At 37.7% G+C, this 16808-nt stretch overlaps 3 protein-coding genes across 3 annotated transcripts; 2 read left to right on the top strand and 1 right to left on the bottom strand.

Annotated features, from left to right (window-relative positions):
* The first annotated feature begins 275 nt into the window (after positions 1-275).
* LOC110616676 (protein NUCLEAR FUSION DEFECTIVE 2) lies at positions 276-2346 on the top strand. The gene is made up of 4 exons (XM_021759126.2): positions 276-471; positions 583-680; positions 859-1260; positions 2052-2346. The coding sequence occupies exons 1-4, from the start codon at positions 409-411 to the stop codon at positions 2110-2112; spliced, it is 624 nt and encodes a 207-aa protein (XP_021614818.1). The 5' UTR covers positions 276-408; the 3' UTR covers positions 2113-2346.
* Positions 2347-10713: 8367 nt separating this feature from the next.
* LOC110616758 lies at positions 10714-11782 on the top strand. The gene has a single exon (XM_021759238.2). The coding sequence runs from the start codon at positions 10849-10851 to the stop codon at positions 11350-11352; it is 504 nt and encodes a 167-aa protein (XP_021614930.1). The 5' UTR covers positions 10714-10848; the 3' UTR covers positions 11353-11782.
* Positions 11555-16797, bottom strand: LOC110616478 (8-amino-7-oxononanoate synthase). The gene is made up of 11 exons (XM_021758844.2): positions 16353-16797; positions 16113-16243; positions 15929-16036; positions 15226-15464; positions 15089-15130; positions 14736-14823; positions 14293-14426; positions 14004-14092; positions 13424-13574; positions 13268-13336; positions 11555-12789 (listed from the first exon to the last, which is right to left on the bottom strand). The coding sequence occupies exons 1-11, from the start codon at positions 16678-16680 to the stop codon at positions 12663-12665; spliced, it is 1506 nt and encodes a 501-aa protein (XP_021614536.1). The 5' UTR covers positions 16681-16797; the 3' UTR covers positions 11555-12662.
* Positions 16798-16808: the final 11 nt, after the last annotated feature.

The following is a 16808-nucleotide window of genomic DNA, read 5'->3' as shown; positions in this document are numbered from 1 at the left end:
TTTATTAAAAAAATTTAAGTATCTTAAATGCATATTATAACGAGTTTAGATAAAAATTGCACTTCATATTAAAATTTATAATTGATTTACTATTCTATACAAGAGAAGAGAGGATTATGGTGATCAAATATAATTTCTCTTGGTTGATGGAGTTCCTGGGTTTGCTGCACAAGAAAAGGCCAAAAACAGATCCTTAGATAGCAGACCTTTCTTGCAATTTGGGCCTTGGCCTCTTTAACTCAATGAAGCATGCAAATGACTCGAGAATCTGAGGTCAGCCATCAGGAGCCCAGTGCTGTGTAGCAACTTGGAACTTCCCAAGGAAGTTATAGGGTATCCTTTTCCCTTCGCAGTTCGCATAAAGCTTTCCAAGCAGATCAGTGACAGTCAAGTAAGAAAACTTGGGAAATGGCTTCTCGTCGCTTCACTGTTTTTACGCTACTTGTTTTGGCGGCATTCTTCTTTTTGCAGGTAGTTTTACCTTTGATATGATTCGCTTGATTGCTTATATTGTTCGAGAGAAGGGGAAGGGAAATTAAGAAATATAATTGTGGGTGTCTGCATGTGATTGGAATCGTGCAGGTTCTCGCTGTAAACGATCTCGATTATATGAGGATCAAAGCCAAACCATCGGCCTCGCCATTTGAATTAGCTCTTGAACTGCTACAGAAAAAGATCAAGTAAGTTCTCTCTTCTGCCCCTTTCCTTTTTCGCCTTCTGTATTAACGCATGCTTTTTGGTTGCCGAGAAATTCTGGAAGAATGAAACCTAAATTGAAATCTTTGTTGTCATATGTGCACATTTACTCCTTCATATTTGAATAAATTCAATGCCTTTTCTTGCCTTCTCAATCTGCAGCTATACTTTCCTCAAGATTGATCTTCTCCGCCGTGCAATGACCCATCCCTCATTTTCCGAAGAGAACAACAAGGCATTGAGCATTCTTGGTGTCAATGTCATCAACACGTTTGTCTCTATGATTTCCCTCCGCAAAGACATTGATATATCTCCCAAGGAACTCAACCGCCTTATATCTGAGATATCCAAAGTGGAAACTTCATGTGCGGCTGATGGGATGCGGCTGGGGCTACACAAGATGGTTAGAATTTCTCCCAAGACTAATGCAACGGCTCCCTCAGTGGTCTGTGGTGCTTTCAGGGCAATATTTGGTGCTGTTGCTATCGATTCTGGAAAGTCAGATGATGCTGGAAGTATTTTCTGGGGTGTTCATACTGGTGAGGCTAGAACAGCCCTTCCCTTGTAAGTTGAGCTTCCCGTTATCTACTGCTTATAGAGAATGCGTCTATGCTACTTGTAGCTCTCTTGATTGAGCTGACTTATAATTGGGTTTGAGATAAAATCTCTATTGTATTGACTCTGTACAGAGCACTTTTATGTTTTAAGCCAGAAGTACTAGTTATGTAGAGCACCTGTAAGCTGTTCGTGTTCTCACACCCTCAACTTGTGTGTTTATTAAGATGGTTGATGAAGTTTTAGGAAATAAGTAAAATACATTGCTTCATATGAAATTGTTAATATCATGATATTTGAGTAACTTAAGGTAAAACTAACCTTGATTTGAACATTGTTCTTTGGAGTTGTTGATTAGAACGTGCTTCCTAAACTAGTATTTGAACATGGGTGATGGGTTTATTTTAAGATTAACTAGCTGGTGAGACAAGGACAGGGAGAGAGATCCTCTTCTGCATAGCACAAAGTTTATGAAATATTTAACTTAAAACATTTATCTAGTTCTGAGGAAAAGGACAGGAGTGAGTGTTGCTGTGCTTAGATTGTTGTTAATCCATTATCCATGATACAGACGGTGGGAAATGCTGATTGTTATGCATCTCCTCTAGCTCTAGATATGCTTCCTTTACTGTTGCACAGGATGATAGGAGAAAACAATAAATGCATTCTTACAAGAAAATATGTTCTAATTATATGCATGACCATTGGTTGCAATATTTGTCCTTGATGGCAGATATCCATTTTTTATGCTTGAAATCTCTCTCTTTGGTCTATACCGAAGTTTTTATTTTTTTAATCAGAAAAGTAGAAATAATATTCATGAAGGAACAGAATACAGACCGTAACAGAGCCAACAACTGAGGAGGAGGTTTGGAGGCCCAACCCGAATCAAGAAGGCTCCCAATCTCACATTGTTTGCCACCCAATTTGGTATCTGTTAGCAAATCTGTTGACATGGCCAATTTCAAACAAAGGATAGCTGTAAAAATAGCTCTTAGCATCTTGAATAATCTGTTAACGGACTCTTTGCAGTTGTTATCCAACCCAAGTTTTATTTATTTATTTATTTATTTTATACATGGATTTCGAACTCAACTTAGAGACTTCTGGTCTCTAAACCTTAGAGAGGTTAAGACGACTTCAGGACAACCTAATCCTTTTAAATTATTTATTTATTTATTTTATACATGGATTTCGAACTCAACTTAGAGACTTTTGGTCTTTAAACCTTAGAGAGGTTAAGACGACTGCAGGACAACCTAACCCTTTTAAATTATTTATTTTTTTTAATACTGATGTCCTAAGATCTATTAAAGGGTAAGATCAAGGTGTATTTTGGTAAGTTTGATTTGGTTGGTTTATATCTTTTTTCTTTTATTCTTTCTTTTTTGTCTTTTAGTGACATGTAACTTTCGTTCTATGTTTGTACGTCTTGTCATTGTCACGCTGGGTCGTACGTATGTATTATGTCCTTTTACATCGTCAGACGGCCATTTAATTTTCTTCGAAACTATGTGGACACAATTATGGATGTCCAGGGTTTATTGCCTGCGGATCCATCAAGTCGATTGGACTGGACCTCCTACACATGGGCTTGAGTCTTGCCTTATTCGGCTCGTCCGAGCGAGTCCTGAGCTGCATATTGGGCTTTGATAGGGTTATAGCCTGATCCTTCCAATGTGGGCTTAGTCATAGCCTGAGTATCCAATGCCCGGTGGTCATCAAGTGTCTCTTTATCTGCTCATTAATAATTAATGAGGGGTAAATTCTGAAATTCTAATTATTACTGCATGGCTCTAGGAGTGCCCTTGTCAAAACGTCTTCTCTTCGCCTTTACCCATTTCAAATTTACGCTTTTGATTCCACTTGTTGTTCTGTCTTTTGCGCTGTTTCTGTTATTTTACTCTATCTCTTTTTTGTAATTTCTGCTTTTTTGATTTGAGGTACGTCTTACTCTCCACATGGTTTTCGTTAAAATTTTCGATATTGTGGGTCTGGTGTCCTCTATCACCCATTCTTCTCTTTCTCATTTCTTTTCTAGTGACTATATTGATAGCACCATATATATTCTCTTTCTCAAAGAGAGGATTGTCTTTCCCAATCCACCTTTGGTGGGCTTAATAGACGTCCAACAAGGACACAATCTGATCTTTTTTATCAAACAACGCGATTTCGAATTGACTTTCCTTTTACCCCTTTCTTCATTTAAGTCTTTCATCGCTTTAGGGTGACTCCCGTATGCATCCTATTCATGTGCTGCTTTGAGTTCGTTTGTTTATGCTGGGGATTTGCCCCCTCTATTGCGTTGTTGTGTACCTTCTTTCGTCTCGTCAGGTCCACCTATTTATTCTACTAGTTTGGTTTCCAGGCAGAGTTATCCATCTTCGCTATGTATAAGGACTCAATAAAAGTTAGGCTAAAGCCTTTGTGATAGTCGAGCTAAAGGAGAGCTCAGATTAATTAAGATGTCGAACTCTCTTGGGGAAGTCTCTTAGAGCTGCAACGACTTTTCCAGGTTAATCCTGATGGACCAAGTTTGCCTTCTTCGACTGATCTCTGTAAAGAAAAAGTATGACGTCGAGAAGTGCATGTTTATGTCTAGCCTTCGAGACTATATGGAAGCTAGTATTATTATTTTTCTGTTTTTCTTTTTTCTTGTTGTATTTTCTTCTTGTTGCTTTGAGTTTTAATCGGATTAGCATTATCTTTTCAGCTTCTGCCATACCCATGGACACCATCAAGCTTCTAAAGAACTTCACTTTATATCAGAAAAGCATGAAGACGACTCTGGCAGCCTTTAAGGCTAAGAAGACAGTGGCTGACGTAACTCGGGAGATCTTCCAAGCTGCGGACCTTGCAACTATAACTTGTTGCGTTGCCCCTGTCCCTACGCCTTCTCTGGCCTTGGTACCTTGGCAGAGAATTCTTACTCCATGGCTTTGAGAACGTTCATTTTTGTCAAGGTGTTGACTCCAGCCAAGACTCTATCTGCTCCCAAACAGACTCCTAAGGACCATCGCATTCAGCGAGCCCGTCAAGCAACAAGCAAGTTTCAGCTCTCGCTCTTTGGATGATCTCGGGAATAGTTAATGTTCCTCATGGTATGTCATCTCCTTTCTTAAGGATATTTCTGATTTCTTTAACTTTTGCTCTCTTAAGCATATCTCTAATTTCTTTAGCTTTTTAATCCATGGTAAGTCATCTACTCTCTTTTGCCGAATCGTTTCTAAATGACTTGTTTTTCTTTCAGTTGGGACCCGAACAATGAATCTGTTGATGAATACGCTGACCAGATCTATGAAGTTTTTAATACTATCAGCCCCCAAGCTGTTGAACCACGCTCGGGTTGGTTCGGTTAAGGTGGTGGGAAAAACCTTGCACATCAAGGCATTTGAGTGAGTTTGCAGCTCTCCATGAATATCTTATAGTTTAAGACATGCTTCTGATGATTTTTCGTCCCATCATAGGCAGCCAACATCATGAACTTTTTGAGATGGTTTCCTGCTGTATCCATCTCACAAATGGGGATGAGGTTGGCAACAAGAGACTGTTGTTGTCTCGTGCTCAATTCCGTCACAGTTACTCTCTCGGTCTTTCTAACTTTTGATCTACATTTGCCTCCTCTCTCCTAGGCCTTTTCTCCAGATGATAGTTTCTTTTTAACTTTTCACTCTCCGATTTTTCTACTTGTTTGGAAGAATAGCTCTCAGCCCCATCGTTCTCGATAAGCTCCCTTACTATCCGACCTCTTGCTCTGGCCATGGGTTCATTCCTTCGACTGGCTTCTCCATCTCCATCACCCGTTTTCCTATTGCTCTGTTGAGGGGCTTGATGGTTTAATGTGGGTTGGAGCTCATTGATATTGAACTCTTCGAATTACAGGTAGTAGACTCAACGGGGTGCTGAGTCCTCTCTGCTGCAATATTTGGCCTGGCTAATGAGTACTGTTTTATAGTTGCAGGGCTATGTTTTGCAACTCTTGGTCAGAAAGGTAGTTCGAGGCATGGTCTCTACTGAGCTTGGTGAAGGGTTAAACAACACGGATGGTTGATTTAATGGGGTGATAGGGCTAGAGAATGAAAACTGTGGTTTTTCTTGAGCAGATTTCAGGTCATTTGGGTGTTTCCAGTATGATTTTCGTCGTGATTGGCCATGTGGATCTTAGTGGGTGGGATGAGGATGAGAACTTTGGTGATGAGAAGTTCTCCTTCATTCCCACAGACGGCGCCAATTGATATCCTGAGACTCAATAAATGGTAGAATTAAGGTGTATTTTAGTAAGTTTGGTCTGGTTGACTTATATCTTCCTTTTTTTATTTTTTTTTCTTTTATTTTCTAGTGACGTGTAACCATCATCCTGTGTCTGTATGTCCTGTCATTGTCATGCTGAGTTGTACGTGTGGATGTACTGTATTTCTTTCATTGTTAGACAGCCATTTAATTTTCTTTGAAGTCACGATCTCGAATGTTTTCTTTGAAGTCATGTTAATACGATCTCGAATGTCTAAAGGTCTGTTATTTTGCGGATACATCAAGTCTATTGGATTGGATCTCTTATCCTGCCTTATCTGACCCGTCCAAACAAGCTCTGGAGTGCATACTGGAAGACAAGTCTGCATGTTAAATTTTGATAGTGTTGTGGCTAGGGGTTAGCATTCGGTCGATTCGGTTCAAAATCGAACCGAACCGAAATAACCGAAAATTGAATTGGATAACTTTATAAAAATCAAACCGCACCGAATAAGAGGGATAATCGAATCGAACCGAACCAATCTGATTCGGTTCGATTCGGTCAGTTCAATCGATTAAATCGATTTTTAACCTTTTCTTTTTTTTTTTGAAATGGAATTTTTAAGTTCTTCAGTTATCTCGATTTCGAACAGATTTGATTCGATTCGATCGGTTTAAGTCACACAACAGCAGCGACAGGCGACGGCCGACGATTGCGCAGAGAGAGAGACTAGAGAGCGACGGAGGAATGAGGCAAGGAGGAGTCGACGTCGCTAGGTCACGCAGCCGGAGGAACGAGGCAAGGAGGAGTCGGGTCGCTGGGTCACGCAGCCGGAGGAACGAGGCAAGGAGGAGTCGGGTCGCTGGGTCACGCAGCCGCAACATACAAGCCGAGTTACTCGACGATGGTCAATTAGTCAATGTCGCCGGGAAGAGAGTGGAGGTTGGACGGTGAAAGCGCTGCTGGAAGTGGTGGATGGATGGAGGCATAGGCGGCGTGGAATCTGGAGAAGAGGGACAGCGTGAATGCGTGAGCGTGACTCTGTGTGGGATGTGGCAGACGAAAACGAGAGGAGATGACTTTTAGATCTAGGGCAAATAAAGGAACTACTGAAAACGACGTAGTATTGCTGATTTTGGTTCGGTTCGGTTTAATCAAAATTTTTGGATCCAAAACTGAATCGAACCAAAATTATCGATTTTTAAAAAATTAAATCTGAATCGAACCGAATAAAAAATTAAAACCGAACTGAATTTTTGAAATTAATCGATTCGATCGGTTATTTCAGTTTAAACCGAATATTGCTCACCCCTAGTTGTGGCCCTCACGGTCTGAGGCCTTGAAGGAAACATCAAATACTAAAAATAATTTTTATCTTTTTCTATTAAATTTCGTTAAGAAAACAGGGAAAATACGAGTTTGTTTAATGATTGTAATTTTTTATTATAAAAAATTTTATACGTATATGATGTAATATAATTACAATAATTGAAAACAAAATTATATTAATTTGTCAATGAAATAATAAAAAAATTGATATAGATTGTTAAGTATAATGGGCATAAATTTAATTATTGAATAATAGTATTACACGGCTCAATTTAATCATGATATTTTACTGGGAAGTTGAATTTATTTTTTAAAATGTTTTTTTTTTATAAATTAGCTCAAAAGTTTTAAGTAAATTGACTTTAATTCAAAGTTTAATTTTTTCCTTAAATTAAGAAATAAAAATTTAAATTAAAAATTAAGAAATTGAGTTTTTAATTTGTATTTAAATTAAAAAAATGAGAAACTTAGATTAAAAATTTTGATTTTTAAGTTACATTAAGCTTAGTTAGAACTTATAGTTGGTTTAGAATAAAAATATTAAAATTTTATTAAATTTAAATATTTCTGATTAATATAGGAGAATCATTAATAACTACCAAATATTGGCTTCAAAAAGAATATAATAACTATTTAGAATTTTTTTTGAAAAAATAATCATAATAACAAACTTATTGTCTAGGAGGAATCATGGCTTAATTGGGATCCACAGCGATGAGATGACTTTTAGACTCTTTCTCACGCATTTCCTTTGACCTCATCTTCTTTCTTCGTCATGACACTGCATGCTGAGCCCCAATCAAGATTCCACCACATTGGCTACGCGAAGCACACAATCGCTACCATTCTCTTTTCATCATTCTAATCAATATTGACGAAGCCCTCACTCCTCTTCTTACACTTAAAAACAATAATAGAACGGAAATAAGTTCAAATAAATCTCTATATTTTTATTTAACACTTAATTTAAAATTTTATATTAATTAAATTTTTATATTATTATTTAAAAGTCCAATAAATTATTATTTAATATAATATTTTTAATAATAAAATATTTTTTTAATAATTTAAAATATTAAAAATTTAATATTTTAATTATTATAAAAATTTTAAAATATAAATATAAATATAATAAATAATTTTTAAAATGATAAAAATAAAGTTTTATTATATAAAAAATAATATTATATTATTAAAAAAAAATATTATATTCATATCTCGCTCCCTTCCCTATGACGAAAGCTATCAACTAGAAATCTATAATATTTTTAATAATAAAATATTTTTTAATAATTTAAAATATTAAAAATTTAATATTTTAATTATTATAAAAATTTTAAAATATAAATATAATAAATAATTTTTAAAATGATAAAAATAAAGTTTTATTATATAAAAAATAATATTATATTATTAAAAAAATATTATATTCATATCTCGCTCCCTTCCCTATGACGAAAGCTATCAACTAGAAATCTATATGCACTCTTAACGAATAGTGACCTTTGGACTCGAATTTCCAGCACCACGCATCAGAACACAATGAAAGATTAAGCGGGATGTTCAAAATACAACTTTTGTCTCTTTCATTGAACATCTGTGCAATTAAACTCTCGTTCCATCTGTGGTTAATTATGAGATATGAAACAACAACTTCAGCACAGTTCAGAGGAAGGGTTGTAGAAACCAGAGACTCAGGCAGCTCTCTCAATCAGGGCTGCCCCAGACTGAAACTGACCAGCCATTCCCAATCCTCCAGTAAGCCTCGGCTCGAATCAGACCCCGAGTTTCTCATATGCTGCGCCACAAGAAGCTAGGGTTACTTCCCAAAGGAGTTTCAAAGAAAGACTTTGTTGAAAAATAGCGGGCCTTAAAGACAAGGGTCACTAAGGACTGAGACCTGTTGATAATGTGCCAGCCATGCTTCCCAAGCATGGCCAAGTTAAACTTATGAAGAATTTTGAACCCTGCCCGCCATCAGATCTGTGCTTTGCCATTTTGTCCAACCCAGCCAGTGAATACCCCGATTTTGATCCGCCCCCTTACTCCACCAATATCTAGTCATTATACGCTGTAGATATTCACAAAGAGTCCGAGGAAGTAAAAATAAGCTCATCACATAGTTCGGCAAAGCTTGGAGGATTGTTTTCAAGAGAACCTCCTTACCTACTTGAGACAGCGCCCGATGCTTCCAAGAATTCAGCCTTTTCCACAATTTATCCTTAACAAGACTAAACACTTCCCTCTTATTATTCCCAACATGAGAAGGAAGTCCTAAATAATTTCCAAAATCCGGTTTCTCCTCAACCTGAAGCACTGAGCAAACAGAATCCCGAAGAGCCACATGAGTGTATCTACTAAAGAAGATATATGATTTCTGAAAGTTAATCACCTGTCTAGATGCATTTTCATACATGCGAAGGATACGTTGAGTTCCAAAGCCTCCTGAACATTTGCTCGGAAGAAGATCAGGCTATCATCCGCGAAAAAAAGGTGAGAAATCTGCGGGCCACCCCGAGAAACCCTATACCCATGAAGGCTTCCACTGCTCATACAATTTTGCAGGAGACGGGAAAGCCCCTCAGCACAAAGAATAAACAAGTACGACGATAAGGGGTCTCCTTGCCTCAACCCCCTTATAGGAACAATAGGGCCTAACTCCTTGCTATCATGCAGGATCTAATAACGAACAGTGGAGATACAAGAGAACAGCAAAGCAACCCATTATTGCGCAAAACCCAGCCGAAGAAGCATATCCCGAATGAAACCCCACTCAAGTCTATCATAGGCCTTGCTGATATCCATTTTGAGGGCCCCAGAGAACTCTTTCTTCCTTTGATGCACTTTAAAACCATGCAAGGCCTCAAAAGCTAAGATTATATTGTCCTGAATACTTCAACCAGCAATAAAAGCACTCTGACTCTTCGAGATGATGGTGGGCAGAAGGAACTTAAGCTGATTAACTATCATCTTAGTGATGATGCTCGTTGTGTCATGCAGCCCCTGAGAATGTCTTGCATATTCTGATTCAGTGCCCTTTTGCCCGCAGCTGCTGGTTAAGCTCATCGTTGGATTGGCCTGCGCCTTTTGCATCCTCTTTAAATGAGTGGTTTTCTTTAGCCTTCTCTTCTGCTTCTGTAGAAATTGCCTCTCTTATGCTAATGATCTTATGGGCTTTGTGGCAAAACAGGAACAATATTGTATGGAAGGGCCAGGGTCAGACTGCGAGTGGTGTGTTCTTCATGGCTCTGAATTTTTTGCAGCAATGGAAAGCAGCTCGTGTCGTTTCCTCAGTAAGTACCATTGTCGACTCGGCTCGCCCGGTCTGGTCTCCTCCGCCGCACGGTTGGATCAAGGCGAACATTGACGCCTCTTTAAGCTTGCAACGAGGTTCGGTAGGCTTCGATTGTGTAATCCGGAATGATGATGAGAGTTTTGTGACTGCTAGAGCAGGCTCTTTTTATAGCCAGATGGATGCAAAATGTGCTGAAACTATGACATTTCGGGAAGCATTGAGATGGATCAAAGAGTGTGGATGTGATCGAGTTTTTTTCGAATTGAATGCTCAGGTACTTATGATATCAGTTAATTATGTTTTATTGGATGATTTATCATTTTTTGATTTTTGGTTCAAAATCATAAACTGTTTTTATCTAGTTATGAGAAATCAAAATGTATTTTTATTATAAATCTGTGAATAATGTTGCTCATTTTCTAATAATATCAACTCATTATAAGTAAGGTCAAAAAATTTGGGTCGACGTCGCTATGATGTTGTTTCTATTTTCTTATCTTTTCAAAAAAAATTAATTTAATTTTTAAATTGAATTTATTTAATCTTTCAATAAAAATAAAGGGGCTTAATTATAATTATATCCATAATAAAACTCATCCGCTTGTAACCGGCACTTCCCCGTTTCCCGTAACTTCCCGTTACAATCCATCTCTTCCCCAAATAAATAGCCTCCGCGCTCTGCAGATACCAGTCTCCACTCTCTCTCTCTCCCGTTAGGGTTTCTCTCTCTTTTGTTGGTTTTATGGGCGTAGAAGACCCAGAGATGGCTCATGTAGACTCCATCCCCGAGCAATCATCCAATTCTTTGCTTGCAAACACCAGTTGCTGCTTCTGTTTCCCCTGCTTCGATTCCCGCCGTTCTCCCTCCGTCGGGTTGGCCTGGTGGGAGAAAATCCAATCGTCAGGAGACGGTAATCCATGGTGGGAGCCGGGTGCTAGGGCTATCAAGAAGATCCGAGAATGGTCTGAGATTGTCGCTGGGCCCAAGTGGAAGACTTTCATCCGGAGATTCAATAGAAGCAAAGGTAGTGGCAACAGCAGGCCTGGCAAGTTCCAATATGATCCTTTGAGTTACGCTTTGAACTTCGACGAAGGTCCTGGTCAGAGCAATAATTTCGACGAGGAAGATGATTGTGGCAGGTTTCGCGATTTCTCTTCCCGGTACTCCTCTGTTTCCGTGTCCGGCAAGCCGTTGGCAATGGACGCGTCCCGTGATAAAGATGGGACTGAGATGGCGGTTGCGTGACAAAGAAACAAAAAAGCGGCGTGGATTGTAGTTTGCGGCGACATGTGTGGGAAACCAGCTGGAGTAGTGTGGAGTGACTTGGGGAGGTTACGTGGCAAGGCTAATTCTCTTACGGGTCCATTCTTTATGAATTCCTTCCAATAAATAATACACATTTCAATTATTGATACAGTCGTAGAGCTTTTCTTTTTTTTTTTTTTCCTGTGTTGACATATTCTTTTTGATTGTAAAGACGAAGAAAACGAGGATTTTGCGTGTATGAAGTTTTAGTTGGTCGTTGGGTTGTTAGTGTTGGGTGTATTTTCTTTTCTTCTTTTTTTGTTTTTTTTTTTTTTAAAAAAAAATTGGAGTAGGAGAGAATTGTAATTTTATGGTGCAGACTGCAGGGTAGAAAATGAGACATGTATAAATTACACTTGTTCTTGGATAATGGTGTATGAGTGACTTTTATTTTTATTTTTTTTTTTGAATATTGATCAATAAGCAATCCAGCAAATAATAGGGAGGACAACTAAAGAGTCAACTGTCAAAGTAACAAGTGCAATTGAATATCGACTTCGACTCTCCGCTCCATACTCTTTTTGGTTCACATAATAGCATGCGACTGACCCATGTATTAGCTTCCATTGCGCATGAATCATGGTCATATTCCTGGCCTGTAATCAGACCTAAGCCTTGGAGACTCATAAATGAACAGCTGGCACTGCCGCCCATAATTTTTATTATATACTTATTATGCCTCTTTGTTATAACTATATACAAATTTTATTAATGCCTCTATTTCAAAATAAAATTCTGTTCCATTAATTTATTAAATGCTCTAAATAAATACTAATGTTTGTTTTTTTATTGGGTTTGATAAATTAATAATTTCTCTAACTCACTTAAAACATATATAATGACTTATTTTACCTGCATATTTAGGCAAATAAATTTCCCCCAGTCAAATTAAATCCAGGATCGCGCCTGGCTAGAGAGCCCCTTTTGATCCCCACAACTAAAATAACCTTGTATTCATTTTGAAGTTTTCATGCATGGTAGCAGCAATAGTATTGGAAGATCCCCATGAACTGATACAGTTGGCCCAGGCCCCTGAGTTCCCAATTACTGTATAGGAACAATTTACATATACTTGTCCTACTATATTAACTCGATGCTTACTCTAAATTTGCCAAAGCAATACATTGACTATAACAAGACGTAATCACTACCACACACCAACTGTGCAATAGTATCTTAGCCTGCTTTAATGCTCCTCATTCTACAATTCTTTGTAACTGAAATGATGAACCCAGATTAACTTCAGATTTCTAAAGTCTAGCATATGCATATATGCTGTTGCTGCAAATTTCTTGAAAGTTAATGCAAGAGGACAGTGCGCCTATCAGTTGCTTCAAATCATCTGCTGTATGGGTTGCACTCAGAGTCACTCGTAGCCTAACATTTATACAGGGAAGAATTCAAAGAGTTATGCAGATGAAATAAATGTTATTAAAGCAAAGGAATCTGGAATACAAATGTAAAGTTGATCAAAGGTAGCCTAATATTTACTCTTTGGATATAGTTAACCTTAAAAATAATGTGAATTTGAATATACCATGAAGCATTTTCTAGTAATACGACTTCATCTACCCATTATCTTTACTCATGAATGGGCGACTTACAGTGTCATACACTGAATCAAATCACAATACAGACCAACAGAAAAGCAAAATCACATCTTTGAATACATATCAACGTAATTTCAATAAAACAATTAAGCTTGACAGGATCAAAGTTGCATTCTGCAGTGCTGAAAACTGAAGCAAAAGAGCAGCACAGAAAGAACAGTTTTTTCCCAAGAAATAAATAGAAAAATGATGAGAAATTAGATATTGAAACTATTGAGAGCATGTCAAAGCATATGTAATAATACCTGCATGAGTTGGGAGGCACCGTAGGGGGCCTGATTGCAGTCACATGAAAACCAGATTTCAACATGTGCCTGATCCATGACAATAACCAGAGTCATTATGTGTAGCAACAATAACCACAATTTCATGCAGGTAGATAGAGAGAGAAAGAGATGAACCGGCTGGCTTGCAGGGCTTTTTCTTCGCTCCCAACAATTAGAGAAATTATGGGACTTGTGATGGGGATTCCAGTTAAAGCCTGAAACTCCTGCACTCTGTTCCAAATTGCCTTTCTACGCCACACTTCCTTTTTTGCGACAATTACAGAAGCTGCTAGGTAATACTAAAGTTGTTAACAATACAAAAATTTTAACCAAGAAGGAGAATGCATAATGAATAATAGCATATTACATCCCTGTACTATGATATAAAAATAAACCTTATTTTATCAAATAATTGCTATAGGTCTGACTACTGCTGATAGAAACAAAGCATTACATGTATCCCCACAAAGGCCATTCTATAGTTGCTTTGAAACTAATATTTACTATCAATATCAATGCCAAGTTACATGCAAGAGGCATTTCCCGATAGCCGCATTTATGGGAAGAGGGCCAAGTTACTAGGTGACAAATACAAGAAGTAATCAACAAAAAGGATCATAGATTAAACAAAGTACAGCACTATAGAGGATTGGTATGGGAGTTTTAAGAACAACAATTGAAGCCAAAAGAGAAAAGCAAAAGCAGTAGAATTTACCATGGGCAGCAGCAGCAACAGGGACTGGGGAAGCAGTTGAAAATATAAAAGAGCGGCCTCTTGATTGTATGAGTTTCTTCCACTTTTCGCTGTTCAGAAGTATTGGCATAACAAAATCTATTAATAGGGGGGTAGTTAAAATATTAGAAAGGAGTATTAATGAGAGAAAATAAACCCATTCAAAAGTTTCAAACACAAAGAATAATAACAATGGGCCAGATGAAAGTTGCCTTACTTATGTCTATTCTTCACAACAACCATTAGGAGATAGTATATACGAACAGTTTACCTGCATGCTATAAATCCGCCATGGCAGCCAGCAGCCTTACTCAGAGTTCCAACACATATGTCAACATCTCTTTCACAATTAAACTCCTCAGCCACTCCACCACCATTTCTTCCACAAACAAATGTTCCATGAGCCTGGAAAAAAAAAATCTCTCAGCAGGTTTATTTTTTTTTTAATTATTGGTTGCAAAGATTTATTTTCATTGAAGTATGAGAACCTATGAATGCTAAGCAATAGCAGTGGTGAGTCATGTTGGAATATAAAAAACATCGTTTTCAACTGCGACTATGTCCATGTCTATAGTATGGCATTGAAATTAAATATCAGAATTTACTTCAGTACTTGAATGATCTTCATGTGCACAAGACAGCTTGAAATGCTTCTTAGAAATACCTCAAAGTTCAAGATAACTTACATCATCCTCAACATTCAAGATAACTTACATCATCAATGACTAACAAAAAGCCATGCCTCTTGCGAAGATTCACAAGCTCAACCATTGGTGCAAAGTCTCCATCCATACTAAACAAGCTGCAGCAAGAACAAAACAAAGTTTTGCATTGAATCTGCTACATATAATATGTACAGCTGGGAAATTGTAAGGTTTATCCACAATGAAGTTTTTTAAGAAATGTATGAAAATTAAACCAAATCTGAATATGTGAAATCCGTATTGACATAAATAAATTATAACAAGAAATCAGGACAATCTAGTTTTTCTTATCCTCGTATCAAACAACTAGAGAAAGAAAGAAATAAGGTATTTAACAGAAGCAGTTAGGATGAAATGGCTAACCTATCTGTCACAACAACCTTTTTCTTCAATGGACAACTGGATCTGCAAAAACATAACATGCCTTGAGATGAAGAATAGGAAATGGAAAGTGTGATGTAAAAGATCTCAAAAAGCTTTAAGACAATGTAAGGACCTACAATAGCGAACTAAGGTGGGACATGTCACAGTGTCTATATACATGCACCTCTACACTCTGTTGGCGTTCAGCAAGACGAATACCATCAATTATTGAAGCATGATTCAGTGCATCAGAAAATATGGCTATCTTTTCCTTCTGCAGAGGTTTTTCTGCTGGAGCCAAAAGAGAGCTGATGTTTCCAACAGCTACCATCACTGCCATATTAGCAGCAAACCCTGTAGGACAAAGAAGACAATCCTAGAACATAAATTAAAACAAATGTGCATTAGTTTACAGTTCAATATCCTGAATGTTCAAAAAAATATGGTGTAAAGAATTAAGCATCCTAGAAATCACAAGACTGACCTTCATGGATTTCAACTAACCAATTTATAGTTTATCCATGATCTGGACAATCAAAATTACTAGCATCAGACCAGATAAGGGCATTGCCCAGGTAAATGAATTAGGTAACTATTTTTTTGTTTTTTATTTACTTTCTTAAATTAGATAAAACTCTATAAGTCCTAGACATGTGCATGGCATGAAGAAACAGGATTTTAGTTACCTCAAAATGTAAATACAACAACTTTGTTAAGTTCAAATGAAATGAGATATATGCATATCGTGATTGAGCTCTATTGCTTCAATAACTAAGGGCATTATTCTTTTGACCAAATTATGAATGACTAATGGGCATTCTAAACCATCTAAGCATATACCTCTTTCTTCTTCAAGTTTGCCAGGCAAGACTCTAGTGCCCTATGGTAATTGGTGTATCCACAGATTAAAGCAGAACCTCTTGGTCCCATTCCATGTTCTTGGGCTGCCTGAATTAGCATAATAAGTTTCACAATATAAGCAAGCAGGAAAATATGAATATAGACACAGAAAACATCGACAGACCTTTGCAGCAGCCTTCCCAATTGTGGGGTGTGAACTTAACCCCAAATAATCATTGCCAGAGAATAAAAGTAGCTTCTTGGACTGCTCAACTTTATAGTCAGTTACTGCTTTTCCACACACAATCTCATCTCCTATTGAGCTCGTCAGGAAATTCAATTAGAGTTCATAATTTGCACGTAAGACATCAATTATAAAAAAAGGGGGTGGGGGGAATGTGCTAGTGAAATTCTAGCAAGTTACCGGAGCTGGGAATTTCAAGGAGCCATTTCTGAAACGTGGACCCTGAAATGGAGACTTCAACTGAGGACCGATCCCATGGCTGCATTTCATCGAACACCTCGTAATTGTTGTCTTCTACTTCAAGTGCAATTGGTTTTGAAGGGTTAGACTCCTTTGAGAGGTAAATGGGTCTTAAAGATCGAAGCAGTTTTAGAGACTCAAGCTTTGCAAGGGACTCCTCTACCCAGTAGTCCCATGAGCTCTTCTCCATTTTTGCACTTGGAGAAACTGATACAGAGGGGTGGGGATGGATGGGTAGGTCAGACAAAGTCGTTGAACGGTTAAGCATGTGGTTGTAGACTTGCACTAGAGGACCAGTACGGACGGTACCGGATTTTCCATGTACACGGGTCGGGTTTGATTGTTTAGGAAGAATATCTTAGACTACTGAATATAAGCAACCTAGTAATGTTGGTG

Source organism: Manihot esculenta, chromosome 6 (assembly GCF_001659605.2).
Source record: "Manihot esculenta cultivar AM560-2 chromosome 6, M.esculenta_v8, whole genome shotgun sequence".
Classification (NCBI taxonomy): Eukaryota; Viridiplantae; Streptophyta; class Magnoliopsida; order Malpighiales; family Euphorbiaceae; genus Manihot; species Manihot esculenta.
This window is presented reverse-complemented; position numbering and strand designations above follow the sequence as displayed.